The sequence below is a fragment of the Rhinolophus hipposideros genome (assembly GCF_964194185.1).
Source record: "Rhinolophus hipposideros genome assembly, chromosome: 6".
Taxonomy (NCBI): Eukaryota; Metazoa; Chordata; class Mammalia; order Chiroptera; family Rhinolophidae; genus Rhinolophus; species Rhinolophus hipposideros.
In genome coordinates this window covers 88,831,068-88,852,571 of record NC_138052.1, presented here as the reverse complement: position 1 = coordinate 88,852,571, position 21,504 = coordinate 88,831,068, and the positions used below count along the sequence as shown (strand labels likewise).

The window sequence follows — 21,504 nt, the reverse complement described above, 5'->3', positions numbered from 1 at the left end:
TATTGGCTAGGTTGAATGTAATCATGTAATCTGCTGACTTTAATCTCTGGAATGTAGATGATTTGGTTTTATGATTTTGAATTGTAATGACATAGAAAACAACAACGATGGTTTCTGAGGTTAAAAAAAAAACATATAAAATTCAAAGCCAGACAAGTTAAGCTGCGCTTTAGGGCTGTTGTAATGAAGTGCCATAAAATGAGTGGCTTAAACAACAGAAATTTATAGTTTCACAGTTCTGGAGACTAGAAGTCCAAAACCAAGGTTTCAGCAGAGCTAGCTCCTTCTGGGGACTCTGAGAGTGCATCTGCTCCGTGCTACCCTCTGAGTTTCGGGCGGTTTGCTGGCCATCTTTGGCACTGCTTCGCTCTGCTGTATCACCTAACCTTTGCCTTCATCTTCACATGGTGTTCTCTCTGTGTGCCTCTCGGTATCCAAATTTTCCCTTTTTATAATGATACCTGTCGTATTGGTTAGGGGCCCACCCTACTCCAGTTTGAGCTCCTCTTAACTAATTACATCCGGAGTGACCTTGGTCACATTTTGAGATACTGCGAGGGGTGTGGGTTAGGACTTCAACATATGAATTGTTAGGGATGCAGTTCAGCTCACAACAGGTTGCTGATCCTGCCCTTTCAGTATAACCACCCATCTACCCATCCTTCTCATAAACATATGGTGCCTACAGGAGGATGGATAACAGATAACTTTATGAGGAATTTTCCTTACAGCAGGCTCCTTAAAGTTTTACGTAAATGACCACTAGCTAATTCTCAGCAGTTAGCTTCTTAATTTGTGCATCACTGATGGCTTTTGTATCCATCTCATTTCTTTTATTGTTTTCTTACTGTCCCTCTTTTTCTACTCCTCCTAACTCTTCCCTCCTTACCCAGTTCACTTGATTTTCCTTCTTCACCGAGCATCTCACTGGTTACAAGTAGAAAGTTCTGCCACCAGATGGTGTGCCAGGATTGGGAAAAGCACTGAAATACATTGGCTGATGTGGCTGTTTTTCAACATTTTATTTCAGGAAAAAGGTTGACGTACAACAAGCCAGAAGGGAGATTTTCAGATTGTGTAGATTTTACGTTTCCATATAAATCTGTTCCTCCTTTATTGTGGAAACAGAAACCTGAGCTCGAAATCTTGAGGAAAAAAAACCTATAAAATTTGTTGAAGAAGAGTTACTAGGTGATTCTGATCTCAATATTAAGCTGTTTGAGGGCCACTTCCTCAAACAGGTCAATTCAGAAGCCACACACACACACACACACACACACACACACACACACACACAAACACACAAACACACACAGGGAAATCAATTAAGTGCAATAAAGCTTAGAATGACATGCGTGAAATAGGGACTTCAGCTGTTATCTAACTCGGCAGTCTCCAATGAGGCCTGAAGCCCAAATGCAGCTTGCAGACTGCCAGCACTCACAATGTGTTGTGTTTAGCTTGAATGGCGTTGTGTTGTTGTTGTTGTTGTTATTATTAATTAATTGCCAACATTAAAATAATCCCAATATTTCACATAATCATCCACATTTCAGGCTTCTTTACAAAAACAAAAAACAAAACACAAAAAACCCTGAAGACCTGGCAATCCTGGCTGACTTTTTTTTTTCTTGGCTATACCTTACTGTGGCTGAGTTGTGGCTGTCCCTTTAGTTGGAACTTGTGATTTACAGTTTGACTCTCTCTTTCACCCCCTATTATATTACACTGAACCTTTACCCTCATTTAAAATGTTACCTGCCTTTGCCCAGCCCACGAAAGATGTTTGATATGTGACCTGCTGTCCCATTTCATAGAAGGCGCGAGGCCCAGAGAGGGGAGTTGACAGCTGGTTCAGTGCCACACGTGCCCTGTATCCCACTGAGCCCCACTGCTGCCTCCGTGAGTCGAATCTGGTGGGGAAAGAGTGAAAATGATCACTACAGAAGACGGATACAGTTCAAGCCAAGTGTCAAGAGGGAAGGGAAAACTGAAAATGAAAACAGTAACTGCCATTACTCAGTTATAGAACAAGGAACTAGAACCATATACTCACGAGTGAAAACATGGGGAACCCTAAAGAAAACACCTTACAGGCCACTTGGGGAGAATTAATAAATACATGATCAGAAGGCCAGTGATTAGCAGACAAAAGAAAGACCGGAACTTAAATGACTTACTTGTAAGTTTGGGCTGTCTGGGGTAAGCTCATTTAAGCATTGGAATAGGTGATTGATGGGACCGGGAGGTTAAGGAGACAAGGTAGCAAGTCAGTTAGACATCAGATGGTTTATTCTCCAAAGAATTAGCAGAATGCCTGTCTGGGAACCCGTGAAACGGCTGTCAGAGACTCTTTCCGTCAGAACACGGGGCCAACTGCTGAAAAGTGATGGAATAGGAATGGTGTGATTCACAAGGAGGAAGCAGAGAGTATTTTGCGTGCCCCAGTGAAGAAAAATGGGAGTAGAAATGGGTGGGGCAGTCTCCTGGATGATTTAGTAGAGATGGCAAGCTCACTCTGTGCTGGACACCTCGGCAAGGGGTTAACATGTGCATTGCATCCCCCAGCATTACTGATGTCATTACTATTTTATAGATGAGGAGATGGAGAACCAGAAAAATCACGTAAGTTTTCCAAGTCGGCTTAGCTCGTACATGACAGAGCCAGGATTCAAAGGCAAGCTCTCAAGCTACCTGTTAGCCAAGCCTTTCCACTTAACCACTAAGCTGCTCTACTTGCCCTCCCCCCTGCCAATCATGTGGCTTGGCCTAGTGATAAAAGCCTGGTGTGCCCTGAATCACATTTGGGTGGCCTAGTGGTGAATGCAGCAGCATGTCCTGGACCCAGTCTGAAGCAGTGGTTGAAATATATACTGTTTGGCTGGATGGCAAGTAATACATTTGAAAGAGCTAAAATGTTAATTTCTGGCATGGAACAAGTTTGTTTGAGAGGGTCACTAAACTAGAGGACAGGCACATTGTTAAGGAACCTTCATGCTAAGAACATGTATGAATGACTTCTGGGAAACTGTCTCCTGGCACATCTTGTTTCCACCCCGGGCCTGTTGGTAGTCTATAACAGCGTAGAGCACTGAAGGCTTAAGCCAATGACCTTTGTAGAGAAGGCAGCTTGGCTTGTGGAAGAAGGACCTGTACATCCTGGGAGCCTTTGAGAAGGCGAATACATGAGGCTGGTGAAGAAGCAGTGATGTCTCTTTTCCCACTTTCTGAGAGTCCCTTTAATAGGGCTCAGACCCAAGGCAGATACTTGAGAGGCCGCTGAGCTGGAGGGATGTCCTGTGGCTTTCAGAGCCAGCTTAGAAGAAAGAAACCAGGAATTGTTAAAGGATTTACCCCTACAGGCAAATATGAACTGTGGGGTCCTGGAGGAATGAGTGCCCAGAACAAGTCTTGTGTAACATTTTTGTAATTGATCCAGCAGAAAGAAAAGAGCAGCTGGAGCTCTCGGTTGGTGGATGCTGTTAAGCTTTTCTGGCCAGAAAATTGTTAAGTCCGGATAAGCTGCCAGAAGATCTGGTAAATATAACAAATGCTGGTTGACTTTATGGTATTTGGAGAAAGGTAATCCCAGTTTTAAGCTTATGATGCTCAATGAAACCCTGGGCTTTTTCTTTCTTTCTTTCTTTTTTTTTTTTTTTAGGGAATTAAAAAAAAAAACTTACGTGATTTTTCTGGTTCTCCATCTCCTCATCTATAAAATAGGAGTGACATCAGTAACGCTGGGGGATGCAATGCACATGTTAAAATTTTTTTCCAAATTTTTTCCAACTATTTATTTGAGCCAAGCTGATGACATATGCCGGAGAGCAAGATCTCAAATGCTTAAAACCCTGGGCTTTTTAAAGAAGGTCATCTCAAGACAACCAGAGTGTTCTTTTACCCCTACAGAAGACCTGATTCACTACTCAGAATATTAATACAGGGCTGGTTGCCATTTCTCAAATTTCAACAGTTCCACCAATATTTAACTGACTCTTTTATGAGAAAACAATGGAATTAGACATGATTCAGGAACAAACATGGCAAATGATAATTAAATTAAGAAACCCATGGTAAGAAAAGAAGCTTAAAAAGTGAGACTTCTTTTTCCACAGGTGAAGGCTGAGGAGGAATAAAAACATGAAGGATGGGCACAGAATCAGAAAAAACTTAGATCAATCCCCTCTCCTTAAAAATTGTATTAGGAACATTAGAATTTACATCAAATGTTGTATGCTTCGAAGTAAAATCAGGACATATGTTAATACATTTCTACACCTGGAAGCTAGTAAATTAATAGTACTCTTATTCCATGAACTGGTATAGGTCGGAAACTAAAACTGCATCAGATAAAGTCAAATGATAGATTTTATAACAGATAGAACAATTAATGTATGTCAGGATTTTTCCTCTAAACTTTTGAGTTTAATGTGAGGAGGGAGAGGGTATAATAACACCCAGAATGTTTTTTATGTTATTATCAAATATAGGTACTCCTCTACCTTTTATTTATTCTTTTAAAAATTCCTTTTTACCTTTTAATCCAAGTAATATATGTGCATAGTTTAAAAAAATCAAATGGAGTTAAATAATTTGTAATAAAGAATAGAAACCTCTCTCCTTTCCCGAATTGTTCTCCCAGAAGCAATTACTTTCAGTAATTACAGTCTTTCTTTTTTCTCTCTTTCTTTTTCTTTCTTTCTTTCTTTCTTTCTTTCTTTCTTTCTTTCTTTCTTTCTTTCTTTCTTTCTTTCTTTCTTTCTTTCTTTCTTTCTTTCTCTCTTTCTCTCTTTCTCTCTTTCTCTCTTTCTCTCTTTCTCTCTTTCTCTCTTTCTCTCTTTCTCTCTTTCTCTCTTTCTCTCTTTCTCTCTTTCTCTCTTTCTCTCTCTCTCTCTCTCTCTCTCTCTCTCTCTCTCTCTCCCTCCCTCCCTCCCTCCCTCCCCCCTCCCTCCCTCCTTTCTTTATAATCTGAATGTTGTTTATTTCTTTTTTTTAATTAAAGTTTATTGTGATGACAATGTTTAGTAAAGTTAGATAGGTTTCAGGTGTACAATTCTGCAATACATCATCTATATATCGCATTGTGTGTTCACCACCCAGTCAGTTCTCCTTCCATCACCATGTATTTGATCCCTTTTACCCTCATCTACCACCCCTCTCCCCGCTTACCCTCTGGTAACTACTAAACTATTGTCTGTGTCTATGAGTTTTTGTTTCTTCATTAGTTTGTCTTGTTCCTTTGTTGTTTTCTGTTTTATATATAACATATCAGTGAAATCATATGGTTCTCTACTTCTTCTGCCTGATTTATTTCACTTAGCCTAATAATCTCAAGATCCATCTATGTCACAAATGGTACTATTTCATCTTTTCTTAAGGCCAAATAGTATTCCATTGTAGCAATTAAACAGCCTTTCCTTTTGGTATTTACCTCTATATTACTAAATAATTTGTGTATGCTGGTAGTTTTTCACTCATCATACTTTACATTATCTCCCAACTTCCTGTTATGGTATTTGAGCTTTTACTTCTGTTCACCTGCCCCCTCTTCCTACCACAACACACACCCCTCTCTTTCTCCTAAAATAGTTTTAAGAACTCTGATTATGATTTCTTTCTTGAATCATTTATTTTCTTTTTCTGGACTTCATGACTTTTTCCACTTACCTAGTTTTCTGTTTATCACAGTTTTTTACTCACTGCACTAACAGGTCTTTAAGATGTCAATCACTATTTTTTCCCACTATCCAAAGAAATGAAATGATTTATTAATATAAATTCGATTCCTCCCTTCCCCTTCTCCAGCCCCCACCACTTGTATTCTGGAATGGTTGCTTTCTTGGTCTGGTACACGGCTGTTATTCTGGCCTTTCCTTTCACCATCATTTTGCTTTGGATTCCCTGTGCCCTAAATAACATATCTCACGCTTTCTTGCATTTATGCCCTTATTTTGGTGACATTTTCTAGTGGTTTCCTAAAAAGGATAAACTGGATGCAAATTTCTTCTTTATTTTTTTCTTTGTATTTTTGGTCTTTGCATGTGTGAAAATGTCTGCAGTTGCTTCAGCTCTTTCACTTGACTGATAATTTGGCTGGATGTAAACTTCTAGTCCTCCCACACCTAGGACTGCATGTGAGGAGTCCTGTGCTCTTTCGATTTCTGATCCATTGCACAGAAACTTTTTGTCCTCCCGGAATCTCTTAGACCACTCTCTTTATCTTGAGTGTGCTGAAGGTTCATGATGTACTTTTAAAATTTCTTCAAGTCCTGGGCACTTGAAGAGCCTTTCTAATCTGAAGTCTAATCTCATTAGGCCTAGGACTTTTTTTGAATTATTTCTTTGGGATTTTCTTCTTCACTCTTATCTCTGTTCTGTCCTTTTGGATATTACACCTTCTGTGTTGACCCCTAATCGTTTTCTCTAATTTTCCATCTATTTTTCTGTTTTGTTCCAATTTCTTGGAGATTGGTTATTGATTTCTTTGGGTTATACTTTTTAATTCTCAAGAGCTTTTTCTTGTCCCCCACCCTTTCATAGAACACTGTTTTTGTTTTATTGATATAGGAATTCTATCTTCTTTTACCTCTGAACATATTCGTGTGTGTGTGTGTGTGTGTGTGTGACAGTTTCTTCTGCTCCATACTGTCTTCCTGTACCCAGTAGTTTACTTTTTTCCCATTTGTTCTTTTCCATGTCTTTCATTCATATTAGAGACTATTGTCAAGTGTCTGGTGATCCTTGGGCTCCGCTCATATTTAGAAGTAAGGTACCGAGATGCTGACCGCCAGTTCTGAGGGCACAGTCAGGCTACCTGGAAGCCTTTCGCATCATTATCCAGAGGTCATTTCTCTGCCGTTTTATGTCTCCTTTCAATCATTCAGTCTCCTGATGGAAAGCTGGTGGTGGAGGTGCACGAACACATGTCTCTCTTAGTAAAGATACGTGGTTTTGCAGGTTCTGAATTAGGTTTAAGATCTAAAAGCGTTGCAAGTCGATAAGTATTTCTTCATAAGGGCATAGATTGTTTGTGTAAGTCCCCCGAGAGGTAGTGTAAGCCTTAAATACGTATGTAAGTAGTGTAGCATTGTATAGATTTGAACTTCTCAGGTTGGGTAAAGCCTTGCCTGCTTGCCATCCATTAGTGACGCCGGGGGTGGGGGAGTGTGGGGTGTGGGGGAGGAAGCCATGCGCGAGCTTTGTGGCCTCCACTACATGTATCTTTCAGTGAAGACCTGGGGACTTACCATGGGGTATGTGCATGCGCGGGTGTGGTCTCACTTAGCTGCAGTCCCTGGAAGTGCTGCAGGTGGTCAACGTTAATTCCAGGTAGACCTTCAGCCATCCCCCCGGTTTTCAGAGCTTTCCCTTATTTCCTGTCTTCTATGGTACCACTAAGTGTTGCTCTCAGGCGTCGTCTGCGGAGAATCAGCTGGTTTCTCTTTGGACTCCACCCTTTGTTACAACTTCCCTTAATTTACTAAGTCAGTTATCACTCTTCTGTCTCCTTCCATATTCTAAAGATTTGTTGGAACCTCTTGGCTGCTATTGTCTCCACTGCCATTCTCTTGTATTAACCCCCAAAGACTATTTTTTTAAAATCCCACTATTGTCATTTTAGTGATATTTTGGGAGGTAGAGGAGATGAAAGCCTGTGGTTAGTTCAGTATGTTTACCTTGATATTTCTTTTGATTCTTTATCACAATTATAAGCTCTTCAAGGTAAAGAACCAAGTTTTATCTTTGTAGGTTTTATAGCGCACATAGTAGGCACTCAGTAAATAAGGGTTGAATGCATAAATGATCTGTCCTTTGAGGTCTCTCAGAAATGCAATTAATTTAGCTGCTAATGTGATTATTTCCGCTGAGATTGTCTCAGATTGATCTGGAAACTAGGGAAGGCTATTGACTGCCAGGGAGAGGGTTTTCACACCCATGCCCATGACTGACTGGAGGCATTTCCCTCCATTTCTCATGCTTATTGAATTTGTCAGCACTAAGAAAAGGAAGTCTGCCTTCATTCCTGCTGCATAGGAGGCATCTTTCTATTTTTCATAAGCAGACTTAGCTACTTAGTCTTACACTGCACTTTTCTTTTTTTAATAGGTAAAAATACTTTTTATTTACTATGAAGCGATTACATGTTCATTGTAAAGAAAAACCCTAGAAGATAGGAAAAAAGCAAAATAAGGAAAATAATTAAAAGCCCATTTAAGTCCAAAGATACTCACTGTTGACTCTTTATACTGATTCAAACATGTATTTACCATGCCCTTCCTGAAGGTCAGCTTTCTGACTACACTGCGGTGGTTTGCCAAACCCAGAGATCCACTCCAAATAGTTGCTTCCCACACTAGGGGGAAAAATGTATTCTTCCTGGTACTCAGCCTTCTGAGTGTAAATATTAACACTAAATAAAAAGCTGTATTTCTGTTAACATTCCCTTACCGACTAGCCTCGTGTTAGAACATTTCCCTGTTTTTCTTGTTGGTTGTTTGTTTTATTTTTTGTTTTGTTTTGTTTTGTTTTGCCTCATTGTAGGTGACTTCTTCACTAGGGTCAGTGTCTTTCTTGTCTTTGTCTCCTCCTTGTCTGCCTTCTTCTCCCCGACCCCCTTGCGGCCACAACCAATAGCAAGAAATGCATTTTACACCATTCCCCAGTATAAGTATGTGCGATTGGAACACAAGTTTTCTTGAAACGCACACGGTTCGTCTATGTGATTGTTCTGATTTGTTTTGTTCCATATCATGAAAAATTTGCTGGTTGTGATCCACAAAATGTGTTATACCACCCACTGGATTGCAGCCTGCAGTGGCCAAAACAATGCTCTGGTGAATATGAATAAAGACCAAACTATAGGTTCACATTTCCTTACTCCCTCACTTACTGCATTTTATTGCCAGCATTAAATCACATTATTTTAAAATTAGAGAAAAATTGAAAAGCTTCTGCACAGCAAAAGAAACTATTGATAAAATAATGAGGCAACCAACTGAATGGGAGATTTTTGCAAACAGTGCCTCTGATAAGGGGCTAATATCCAAAATATACAAGGAACTCATGAAACTCAACAACAAAAAAACAAACAACCCAATTGAAAAATGGACAGAGGACCTGAAGAGACATTTCTCCAAAGAGGATATACAAATGGCAAATAGACATATGAAAAAATGCTCAACATCGCTAATCATCAGAGAAATGCAAATGAAAACCACAATGAGATATCACCTCACCCCAGTCAGAATGGCTTTCATCAATAAGACAAATAGTAACAAGTGTTGGAGAGGCTGTGGAAAAAAAGGAACCCTCATACACTGTTGGTGGGAATGCAGACTGGTGCAGCCGTTATGGAAGGCAGTGTGGAGGTTTCTCAAGAAATTATGAATAGAATTACCATATGACTCAGCAATCGCTCTCCTGGGTATCTACCCAAAAAATCTGAAAGCATTCCTCTATAGAGACCCGTGTACTCCAGTGTTCATTGCAGCTTTGTTTATGGTGGCCAAGACATGGAAACAACCAAAATGTCCTTTGATAGATGAATGGATAAAGAAGTTGTGGTATATATACACAATGGAATACTATTCCGCGTTAAGGAAAGATGATGTAGGAGCATTTGTGACAACATGGATGGATCTTGAGAGTATAATGCTAAGTGAAATAAGTCAGACAGATAAAGCAGAGAACCCTATGATTTCACTGATATGTGGTATATAAACCAAAAAGAACAAGACAAATGAGAAAGAAAAACTCATAGACACAGACAATAATTTAGTGGTTACCAGAGGGTAAGGGGGTGGGGGGTGGGTGATGAGGGTAAAGGGGATCAAATATATGGTGATGGAAGGAGAACTGACTCTGGGTGGTGAACACACAATGGGATTTATAGACGATGTAATACAGAAGTGTACACCTGAAATCTATGTAAATTTACTAACAATTGTCATCCCAATAAATTTAATAAAAAAAAAAAGTATTTCTAAAAAAATAAAAATAAAAATAAAAATAAAAATAAAATTAGAGAAAAATAATTACTAGGGGGTCCCTCATCTCAACTCGGCAACAGTGATCATTTTTGTAATTCCTTACCTGCCCTCTTTGTCCTTATGCCTACATGGTCGTGTGGCCAGGAAACAGGCTGTGAATGCAGTTTGTCTGGTTACACAGGGCCTCCTGTGTAATGCACAGTCTCCTTGAGGTATGGATTTATTTACTGAAAGCACTTTGACATTTACTTAGTATTTGGCTTTCAGATGCAATGTTGACTAATTTTTATTAAACTCACTAATATTCTTTTCATTAAGCATTGTTTTCTGATTAAAGAATCACACATATGAATTTTAGAAAATCCAGGCGAGTATGAACAAGAAAATAACATTTATAATTCTACTATTCGAAAATAAACACAATTAACAATTCACTGTATTTCCTTCATGTACTTTCCATGAAAGTATAGTTTTACATTGTTGCTATAATATTCCATGTACTATTTTATATTCTGTTGTGTGTTTTTTAAACTCAACATTATACCATAGGCATTCTCACTTTTTGAAATCATTTAACAAATGCCACTTAAAAATTTCTCTATTATTGGCAAGCTAGGGTAGTTTGCAGTTTTATTTATTTTCTGTATGTGTTACTACATAAACCTGCAGTATACATCTAATGCCTAAATATGTATCTGCATCTGAAGGCAAATCTTTAAGGAAGACTTTAAAAGGAGACTTACTGGGCCTACAGGTATGAGCACATTTGGACTCTTGACACTAAGCACTGATTCACTTTTCAGGAAGGTTGAAATTCCACGAAGGGCCATTGTTTTCAAAGATGAGGGAGATTTAGTTATTCAGCATCTACATGTAAGAGTCTCAGAAGAGAGGGGCAGAGATTGGCAATGTCAGAATGATGAATCTGTGTTCCCAAAGAGCTGGTGATAGTTAAAAGCCAGGGTGGAAAATGATGTTTCCTGACATAGGAAGAAAATAAGTTGGTTGAGGGAGGGTGTGACCAGGTTTGTACATATGGGTGTCCAGGTGTGGGAAGAGCTGAGGAGATCCTACAGAATGATTTGTATCCTCTTGGTTTTTCTCTTCTTCTCAGAGTCAGAGAGTAAGGATGAAAATAGGGAATCTGAGGAACAGGGTGGTGATGTGGAATAACCTGTGCAGGAAATAAAAGGGGGAGTTGCTTAGCAACCCTTTATATGAAGAGCTACTTGGAAAGTTTCCGAGTAACATTGGCCATTCAGCTGAGCTGGACATCGTACATTTATGGTCGTACCAATCTGCAAAGTCCTCTGTGATTTTTCTCAGGAGTGCCTGATGCCTCATTATAGAAGCAAAGATGTGAGGAGACGGGCTAATCTGGGTTGGGAATTTGTGGAGTAGCTGCAGAAGTTGGACAAGAGGCAAAGGAAGTGAGGACCCTAGCAATAGTGTTGTTTAAGTGATGCACCAGACGAAGGGCCTGTCAGGTTGATGGAATTGGAGGAAAGGGATATATTCTGTGTATTTGTAGCTCAGATCCCAAATTACTAGCTAGTTCTGAAAAGGCGGCGTTCATGGGATAACAGTATTGGGGACAGGAAAATTTTCCTGGATACCGCTCTTCTTGGAAGCTGGTATGGATCCACAGCATGGGTTTAGGTCAGGAGCAGGGAGATTTGCAAACAGTAAGAACCAAAGCTGCTCTTGGAAGCCTTCACTGTTTATCTCCAACTAGAAGGAAGATGCTCATACTGGTTCAGAGCAGCAGACTAAATAGATCCATACTGGTATGCTTTGTGCTTCCTTCAAAGACCGAATGGCACCTTCCTAGATATGCTTCAGAGATACATGATGAAGAAAACACCCAGAGTAGTTTGTGTTCTGAGTCAAAATGAGAATTTGGGGCTGTACCCAGTTAGGTCAATGATTGTTCTAGACGATACTCTACGGATGAAGAGTTCTTGGATTAACCTTACAAGTTGGATTTGTGGGATCATCCAGGGCGGAACCAGATCCCTTAAAAGAACTGACAGAAGTGGTTCCTCCTGGGACAGGGATGGGAGATACTGGTAATATTGGTGTCAAGCTGGGTGTGCACCTGATGCCAATCCATGTGGGCCAAATGTAAGCAGTCAACCCTGCTCAACACACTTTATTGGATTTTAGGGTTACTTCTGGAGTTGGCGTTTCCCGGTATTAGCAGTTGGGATCTCCATTACCGCTTTCTTCTCAGCAACATTATTGAAAGGAAATATCTGGTGGTGGGTTTCTGAAGTCAGATGAAGTTTGTTTATGACGTCAACTTGAATTTAAGTTGGCTCTTTGCAATTATTGAATTAAAAAACCCTCCAATTGCCCTTCTTCCAACTCTCAACCTAATGCTAATCAAAAATGGTATTTGATTCACTTGAAACATATTAGTCAAATATGCCTTGAATAACTAAATTGACAAATTGGATAAAATTAGTTGCTGGAGGTGACGAACTCTTGTGAATCACTGTAATTTATTCTGCTGAATCTCAAGCTACATCGTTAAATCTTGAGATGTAACAAATACAAGGCACCAGAGCAGAACTTGAGAGGCCTAAATCTTTCAACACTGTCCTATGCAATGCAATTATTGGATAAACTTGAACCTATTTGTTGCTTCTGTTGAATTTGGAATGCATTTTAATATTTCATATGGGATTTATGGACATGTGTATTTATGTTCTTAAACATCCTTTCTTTTTGAATTTCTTGTTAGAGTAGAAAAATTGCTCTTTGTTTATTGTTCTACATTGTTGATATGCGTTTTAAAAGACCTTGAGAGAAGGTTGCAACGTAAAAAAAAACTAGAAAGTATTGTGCATTTAAATTCAGCAATAGTTATAGCCTCTCACTGGAACTTTGACATTGAATGCCCCAAATTAAAAGTAACATATAGCCTATGGAGAAAACTGGAAGAATCTCAACAATGATGATTTTGACATCATCAATCAATAAGGAGAAGACGTGAAACCAGGGTTATTTCTTCAGGAAGGGAGAGATTCAGTCTAGATTTAAAAGCTGTCTTATAATATGTGAAGTTATTTATTATTCCAAGGATAGTGATATATTATCTTCTTATATACTCTGTGGATAAAGATTATCTTTTTATATACTCTGGTTTAAATTATAACAGAAGAGATTTAGGTTAAATGGGAAGAACTTTTTCTGATAGGAAATGCAAAATGAACACTAAGAAGATGTGTGGATTTACTTCTCTAGTAAAAATTGGATCATTCACTAGACATCGGATTGAATAGTTTTTATTCATTGGTGATCCAAGAGTGAGCATTGTTCTCAAGACCCCGAGGTTTTATTATTCTATCACCATTTAATTTTGTGCTTTTAGAAAGTCACTTTTATGACTGTCTCTTCTTGAAAGCAAACATACCTTTCTCAGTGTGATTCTTAGAAAACAGTAATTGTGTCCTGTTATTGAATTATCTGACTTGCCCTAAAAGTGAAATGAGTATTTAATGCTGTGTTCTAGGCAAATACTTAAAATTCCAGATGGAGGGTGATTTTTTTCTTAAAGTTAACAGGTAAACGGGGCTTTTTAACTTGCTTTCTCTTCATTTGCCATGTCGTGCTCCTCAAGTTCTTGTTATAACAGATGTTTCCTTTCTAAGACAGAAGGTAACTTATTAAGAAGACCTCAAATTCTGTAGGTTGGAGGTAGGGGAAGCTCTGAGGAGAGAGCCTAGTTTTTGCTTAGGCCACCAAATATCACCACCTATTGAGTTTGCATGACTTACACCGTGACATTCAGAGTCAAACCTCTTCGATAAAAGGAGCTGAATATTTTATTTGTAAATGTTTTAAAAATGTATTGTTTTGGTTCCTGGTATATATTGTACCTTCCACGACACCATTAACCTCAATAATGAATTTTATTTTTTAAAAAGCAAAACTAAACAAAAATTCAACAAAATAAATTATAATTCTAAATGTGATCTTCTGATACTATGGATTAAGAAGATTTAATCTCTCAAAAAATAAAGATCAGGCCATTTCAAGTTTTTGCAAAGCAGATCTATCATACCTCCAAGTTGCCAAAGTAAATTTCTACATATTATGATGTCTTCTGCTCACTTACAGTTTTAAAAATTCATTGGAACATGAACGTTTTATTTTAAAGACACATTTTGAAGCTTAATTAAAAATAAGGTCGGGTTGCATCTTCATGAGGCCAAAACACTGTCTAAATTGTTAAAAATTTATTGTGATGTCAAAGACAATTGTAACTTGAGATGGTTGATTCCAAAGTTGCCTATAAACCTATAAAGTGAAGTAGAGGGTTTACATTTAAGACTTAGTTTGACCTCTGACAAAGGTGCCCAAAACACACAATATGAAAAGGATAGTTTCTACAATCAGTGGTGTTGGGTAAACTGGATATCCACACGCAGAATGAAATTGGACCCTTATCTTACTCCATATACAGAAATCAACTCAAAATGGATTCAAGACTTAAATGTAAGACCTGAAACTGGAAAATTATTAGAAGAAAATATAGGAAAAATGCTTTTTGACATTGGTCTGGGCGATAATATTTTGGGCATGACTGCAAAAGCACAGGCAACAAAAGCAATAATATACAAATGGGATTGCATCAAACTAAAAACTTCTGCACAGCAAAGGAAGCAAACAATCAGCAAAGTGAAAAAGGAGCCTGTAGAATGGATGAAAATAGTTGCAACACATACATCTGTTAAAACAGGGGTTAATAGCCAAAATTTATAAGGAACTCAAACAACTCAGTAGCAAGAAAACAAATAACCTGATTAAAAAATGGGCAAAGGGCCTGAACAGACATTTTTCCAAAGACAGGCAGATGGCCAACAGGTATATAAAAAGATGATCAACATCCGTACTCATTAGGGAAATGCAAATTAAAACCACCACAGGATATCACCTCATACCGGTTAGAATGACAATTATGAAAAAGACAAAAGATAAGCGTTGGTGAGGATGTGGAGCAATGGAAACTCTTATTTCCAAGGTCGGTTTGGAAATAAGTGGAAATGTAAATTGTACAGCCATTATGGAAAACATTATGGAAGTTTCTCAAATAATTAAAAATAGCACTACCATATGATCCAGCAATCCCACTTCTGGGTATATTTCCAAAGGAAATGAAATCAGTATCTTGAAGAGATATCTGCACTCCTAAGTTTATCGCAGTATTATTCACAACGGACAAGATAAGGAATCAATCTAAGTATTTATTGACACATGAATGGATAAAGAAAATGTTACACACACACACACACACACACAATGGAATATTATTCAGTCATGAAAAGAAGGAAATCCTGTCGTTTGTGATATCACAGATGAACCTGGAAAACATGCTAAATGAAATAAGCCAGGCACAGAAAGACGAATTCTGCATGATCTTACTGACGTGTAGAATCTAAAAAAGCCAAACTCATAGAAGAAGAGAGTAGAAAGGTGGTTACTGGGAGTGGGGAGGTGATAGGAATGGGGAGATGTTGGCCAGTTGGCACAAAAGTGCAGTTATAAGATGAGGAAGTCCAGAGATCTAAGGTACAGCAGGTACAGTTAATATTGTACTGAATACTGGAAATTTGCTCAGACAGTATATTCCAGGTGCTATCATCACATTCAAAAGATGGTAACTATGTGAGTTGATGATATGGTAATTAGCTTGATTGTAGTAATCATTTTACTATGTATATCAAATCATCATGTTCTATACCTTAAAGATGTACAATTTTTATTTAAAAAAAATATGGTCCCCTTCTCGCTTTCTCACTTTTCCCTCTTTCTTCATTCTGATGTCTTTCTCTTACTTTTCTCCTTTATTTCTCTCCTCTCCTTATGTTTCTGTAGTTGTGATGTAGAACTGGGATGTCATTTTTAAAGTCAACTCATCCACTGTTTTTAACATTTTTTCTTTTGCTTTTTGGCTTGAGAAGGAAGAATTTAATGTTTTCTTAAAAGAGTTTTATATTTCCATGATATATGTTTCTCCCTGTGCTGAGTTGGTGACTCATAAAAGGAATGGGGAAAAAAAGAACGTATCTTTCGCCTATAATATAAATAAACTATGTTCGTGGTTTACACATCCCTTTGTTCTCTGATGGGTTAAATGTAATTTCAGAGATGAGACAGTTTTCAGGCTGGTAAGTACTTTTTCATCTGTTCAAAAGTCTAATCAGTTGTATACCCTGCCTGGATTTTAGTGTCTAGACAGAGTGATTTGGTTGACCAAGTTCTGGTTTTCTTTCTCTCCTTCATTTGTTCTAGATACATTTCATCTTGCTCTTCAGTCGACAAGGGAAATTACGGCTGCAGAAATGGTACACCACTCTCTCTGACAAGGAAAGGAAAAAGATCACCCGGGAAATCGTTCAGATTGTTCTGTCTCGTGGTCACAGGACAAGCAGTTTTATTGAGTGGAAGGAGCTAAAACTTGTTTATAAAAGGTGTGAGTAACTTTATGGGATCTGAATTTCTCATTACTGCTTTGGTTTGTTTAATCCTGAACATTTTAGATTGCAACACCAATGTCATCATTTACTGAAATCTTTGAAGACTGGAGCCCAAGTATCTGTGGACTAACTAGGAAAGAACTCCCACGTACTGAAAGACCTTTCATGTGTCAGGATGGATTCTAGGTATTTAATTATCCATTGCTAACGCACTCACACATCCGAGAAAGAGCTTATGAACACCTACTGGTATTCCCAGCACTGTTCTAATGACCATGGTTATAGTAGTAAGACATAGAACATTCCCACTCTCCTGGAGCTTACTCATTTGTTAAGCCCGGTGGTTCAGGTGGGTTTGATTCCCACATGGGCCAGTGAGCTGCACCCTCTACAGCTAAGGTTGTGAACAATAGCTCTCCCTGGAGCTGGGCTGCGGTGAGCAGCCAAAGGTTGGTGTAAGCTGCCGGGGGCTGCCGTGAGCTGCTGTGAGCGGCCGACCCATGGCTGGCGACCAACTATCTCAGCCGGGAGAGTACAAAGCTTATAATACCAGCATGGGCCAGGGAGCTGTGTCCCACACAACTAGACTGAGGAACAACGGCTTGAACTGGAGTGGGGGGAAGGGGGAGGTGGAAGAAGGGAGAAAAAAACAAAAAACATTTTCAGTTAGTGATAAATATTATGGGAAAAATGCAGATTAATGTGGTACAGAGACTGGACAGCTCTTTGTGTTGTTATTGTTACTCATATTTGCAGATGAAGAAACTGAAGACACAGAGAGTTTAAGTAATTAATCTCCAGTCATAATACTGAGTGGTAGTTGACAGAGCCAGAATTCAAATCCAGATCTTTCTGGCTCTAAAGCCTTATATTTTCTCTTTACTGCACCTGCTTGCCATGGCAAGACCCTACTGGAAAGGAACCCCAATTTATAGTTGAGGAAACTGAAGCCCCAAGAGATAAAGTAGCTTTGCCCATAAAGACCCGGATCACAGTGCCTAAGCCAGAACCAGAACACAGCCGACCTGACCCTGCACCCAGCATCGTACTACAACTTCCAGAAGGAAAACGCACATGAGAAAGCCTCTTGCAAGGGGTTTATAAAACCTGAAGGGGAAAGACAAAGAACCTCCGTGGACTCTATTTAAAGGATTAAATTACCAGGAAGTGCCTGGGCAAAGCTCCTTTGGCTGGATCCAAGGTCAAAACTTTTAGTACTTGCTGACAAGAAGCTTGTCCTTCTTCTCTGCCTAACTGGTTTTCTAAAACTTGGTATTCAACTGTATTTTAAACCACTGTATAAAGAATATGCTTCAGTGTTTCTCTCAATAGATATAACAGGTACCTGGTATATACAATAGTGAACAAGACAGACTCCATACCTACCTTTGGGAAGCCACTGGTCTTCGGGGTTGGACAGGCCGTGGAATGGACAGTGAAGAGACCAGATACTCTGATGAGGGAGATGTGGGGATACGTAGCTGGGGCATCCAATCCAGTCAGAGAAGGTAGACGTTTCCTGAAAGAAAATGATACCCAAGCTCAGAGCTACAGGAGAAGTAAGAAGTAGCCACTCAGGTGGGGTAAGGAAGAGTATTTTAGGTAGAAGAAGAAGAGCACATGACTTGACAGGTTGAGGATGGAGACGTACAGAATAACTGCAAGACAGTGTTAATTGAGAGGGTGAGCGCCGTGGGCCCCTGAAACCCTTGGTCAAGGGTTTGGTGTTTAGAAAGGACAATTCATAAGTCGGGGAGGGGCATGAACAGACACCCCAATGACCATGGGCCAAAGAACTCTGTCCCCCTGATTAATAGTTCCTCAAGGTAAAATTTTGTTGAGGGCCTTTCACGTGATGAACAGAAATGATCCAATCACTCGATATTTTTATATGTTCTATTTTACATTTTTTGGAGGATATGGGATATGATGAATAATGATTTTATTCTTGGACTTGAATGGGAGAGCAGGAGGTAAGTGCATATTCACTGGGGGGAAACATGTTCATGGTTGTTTAATGAGTCATCATATTTTCCTTTATTTTTTCTTTTCAAGGTATGCTAGCTTATATTTTTGCTGTGCAGTAGAAAATCAGGACAATGAGCTCTTGACACTAGAAATTGTGCATCGTTATGTGGAATTGCTGGACAAATACTTTGGAAATGTAAGTGCTGCTCTGGTCTATTAGAATCAGTTAGTCTCCATCTCCGCTCTTACTTCCGTTCTGTCTTTCGTCACATTCCTTCTCTCTCTGAATCTAAACTATGAATCGCATTTGTACCAAGGATCCGAATACAAGGCTTTCCCACTTCCTGTAATTCTTAGTAAATGATCGATTTAAAGCTCTCAAGAAGCAGGTGGTGTCTCTATCTTCCGATCACAATGGCACTGGAGACCATGTTTAATGACCTAGAATTTAATTGAGAAGGATTCCTTGATATTTTGTCCCTTCCTCCTCACTGACTATCATCTCTCTTCTATTTTGACTTTTTATTCCTTCTGTTTTTTTTTAATAAGTTACATGTGTTCTTTAATGTTATTTATACCTAAGGGAAAAAAAAGAACACCAACCACCAAACAAAATCCAAACCCTTGTCCTTCACATTGCTATTCCATCTCCTTGCATTTATTGCCAAGTGATATGTTATATGAGGTGCCCCAGTCCTCACTCCCTAAATGCTCCTCCCTTGCTCTTCCTTCTCTCCTGGAAAGCCCTTCCCAGGTGACTCTTTTTCACTTTGCTGATGATGGTCTTTGCTGGGCTTCTCAAAGTCATCTCAGGCTTAATGCGACAAGAACCAAACATCTTCTGAAAACCTATTATGTCTTGTGATTGAATGTATTGTGTCCCAGAATCCTTCAGTGCCAAAGGTCTCTTCTTTCTCCAGCCTTCACTAAAACCCTCCTCTGTCTACTCAAATTGGACTAAATTTCATTTCCTTCCTGCCACTCTCCCTAGTCTAGGTTTACTTGGGATTATACTTTTGCTTCTTTTTTAAACCTCATCTCGGGCCCTTGCCTGGCCTGTTGGTTACCAGTGTCCTTACAAAGCACAGCTCTGGGCCAACATTCCTCCCCCTCACTCTCCATCTATAATGAATAAAATTCAAACCTTTTAGCTTGGCACTTACTCTTTCTAAACTTTGGTCCCAGACCACTTCTCCAACCTTCTCACTTTTCTCTCTTTACATCCCTGACATGCCCAATGCTCCAGCAACATGGACCAGCCATGTGTTTTCCTTAACTTGTACAGGATTTGCTTGACCGCCGAACTGCAAGTCTCTCGAGATCATGACCTAGGACTCATTTGTTTGTTTTTTCAACACTTGTAATCAGCTCTGGGCTTAATTTTAGTGAATGCTGCAGACACATTTAGTCTAGCTCACACTCTGAATAAACAAATCATTGGATTTGGGAAATGGTTTCTTCTCAGGAATAGCCTCTCCCCTATTCCCTTGCTCACGGAAGATTTTTATTAATTGTTAGAATAATTTATTATTAGGTTGGTGCAAAAGTAATTGCGACATAAAAGTTTAAAAATAATGGCAAAAATCGCAATTATTTTTGCACCAACTTGGTACTTCCAGAAGAGTTTTCTGTCGTCTATTTAATGGAATGAGCAACATTTGCACTCTTGGTTGGGGTTTTATCAGATTTGTTGTAATACTTTTTATAGGATGAGTGCTTGAAAGGTTTCTGAAAGAATTTTCCTGTCTTTCCTCCTGCCATCCCTCCCTTTTATTCCCACCCCTCCCACGTCATTTTTCCTTTGTAAATATGATAAAACCTAAAATGTTGCTTCAGTGACTTCAGGTTGGTCAGTATACAGAAGTAATAAGACAGCTAGATCACTTCTTTCTCTTTCTCCTGGATCAGTGAGTTTATTTTTATTTTTAAAAGAGATTTGCAAAGAAGTAACATTATAACATATTTACCAGTTTGAGATTATGCTCTCTGTTATTCAAATGAATTCTGATATTTTGGTACTTTCCTTTGAAATAAACTCCAGACTTGGCCTTTGCAAAGGACTGAGGGAGTGTTCCTGAGGCCCACGTTTTCCCATAACCTTCCTTCCCTCCCTCATTTCTGTACTCTGGTTTGGGCTGTTGTGTTTTCCTAGATTAATCCAACTGTGATCATGTGAATTTGGGCTAAATGTTGATCTCCATCTTATCTGACCACATTTCAGGTAGTTCAGAACACGTGGCTTTCTCAGGAGAATTTGAATCACCTTCACCAATGCTGGGCTTAAATTACAGGAGAATCAGAATGAATTTCTATTTCCCTAACATTAATTTTTCATCTTATTTTGGCATACCTTTAGAAGCTCTGTCTTTGTCAGGAACCAAAACTTAATTCACTAAAAAATTCAATGAATCTTTCATTAAGCTAAGAGCAGCTAAGAGCAATTTAAGGCTATCTGCCCGGTATGTGTTCAGTTCTTATTAATTAGCAGTGATGAGCAAAGCCTACCAGCACTGTGTCTCATCGACATTTCTGAGGAATATTTTCTGGTTTTCTTTTCCTCGTGTGTTAATAATACTGAAGGATTCCTTGAATCCTGCCTTTATATTATCTAAGGGAAAACTTTGTACTGAGCTCCTCTTATACCACTGGAAAGTATTACCTTCTGATGACAGGTAAATCAAAATCTCTGGTTCCTAATTTAAATTATATAGGTTTTGTTTTTAGCACTTTTCAATTCTAAGGAGATTTACAAGGATTAACTTGTTAATCTCTCGATCTTCAGCAAGTAGTATCAATCGCAATTTATAGAGGCTAAGAGGAAAGTCAGAGTCTCACAGTAGATAAAGGTATGTTTCAGAATTTAGATACCTGCCATATTTCCCCATTGCAGACAGTTGTGTGAGTTTTTTACTGAGGCACTCAGGAGGTGTTGCTGTCTCAGAGAGCTTTGATCCTGATGGAGGGAATTGTCTTGTAAAAGAGGGAATACTCTGAGTCCCCCTGGATCCTGGTGGCAGCTTGCTCACTAAGCAGGCCCATGATTTGGCCCATTATATAGCTCT

The 21,504-nt window shown here is 39.0% G+C and overlaps 1 protein-coding gene across 1 annotated transcript in view; it reads left to right on the top strand.

The window, feature by feature from the left end:
• AP1S3 (adaptor related protein complex 1 subunit sigma 3) overlaps positions 1-21,504 on the top strand; it is a 62,364-nt gene that overhangs the window by 29,029 nt on the left and 11,831 nt on the right. The window contains exons 2-3 of the mRNA XM_081050752.1: positions 16,290-16,468; positions 18,530-18,638. Coding sequence (XP_080906878.1) covers positions 16,290-16,468; positions 18,530-18,638 — 288 coding nt within the window. The remainder of the gene's footprint in view (positions 1-16,289; positions 16,469-18,529; positions 18,639-21,504) is intronic.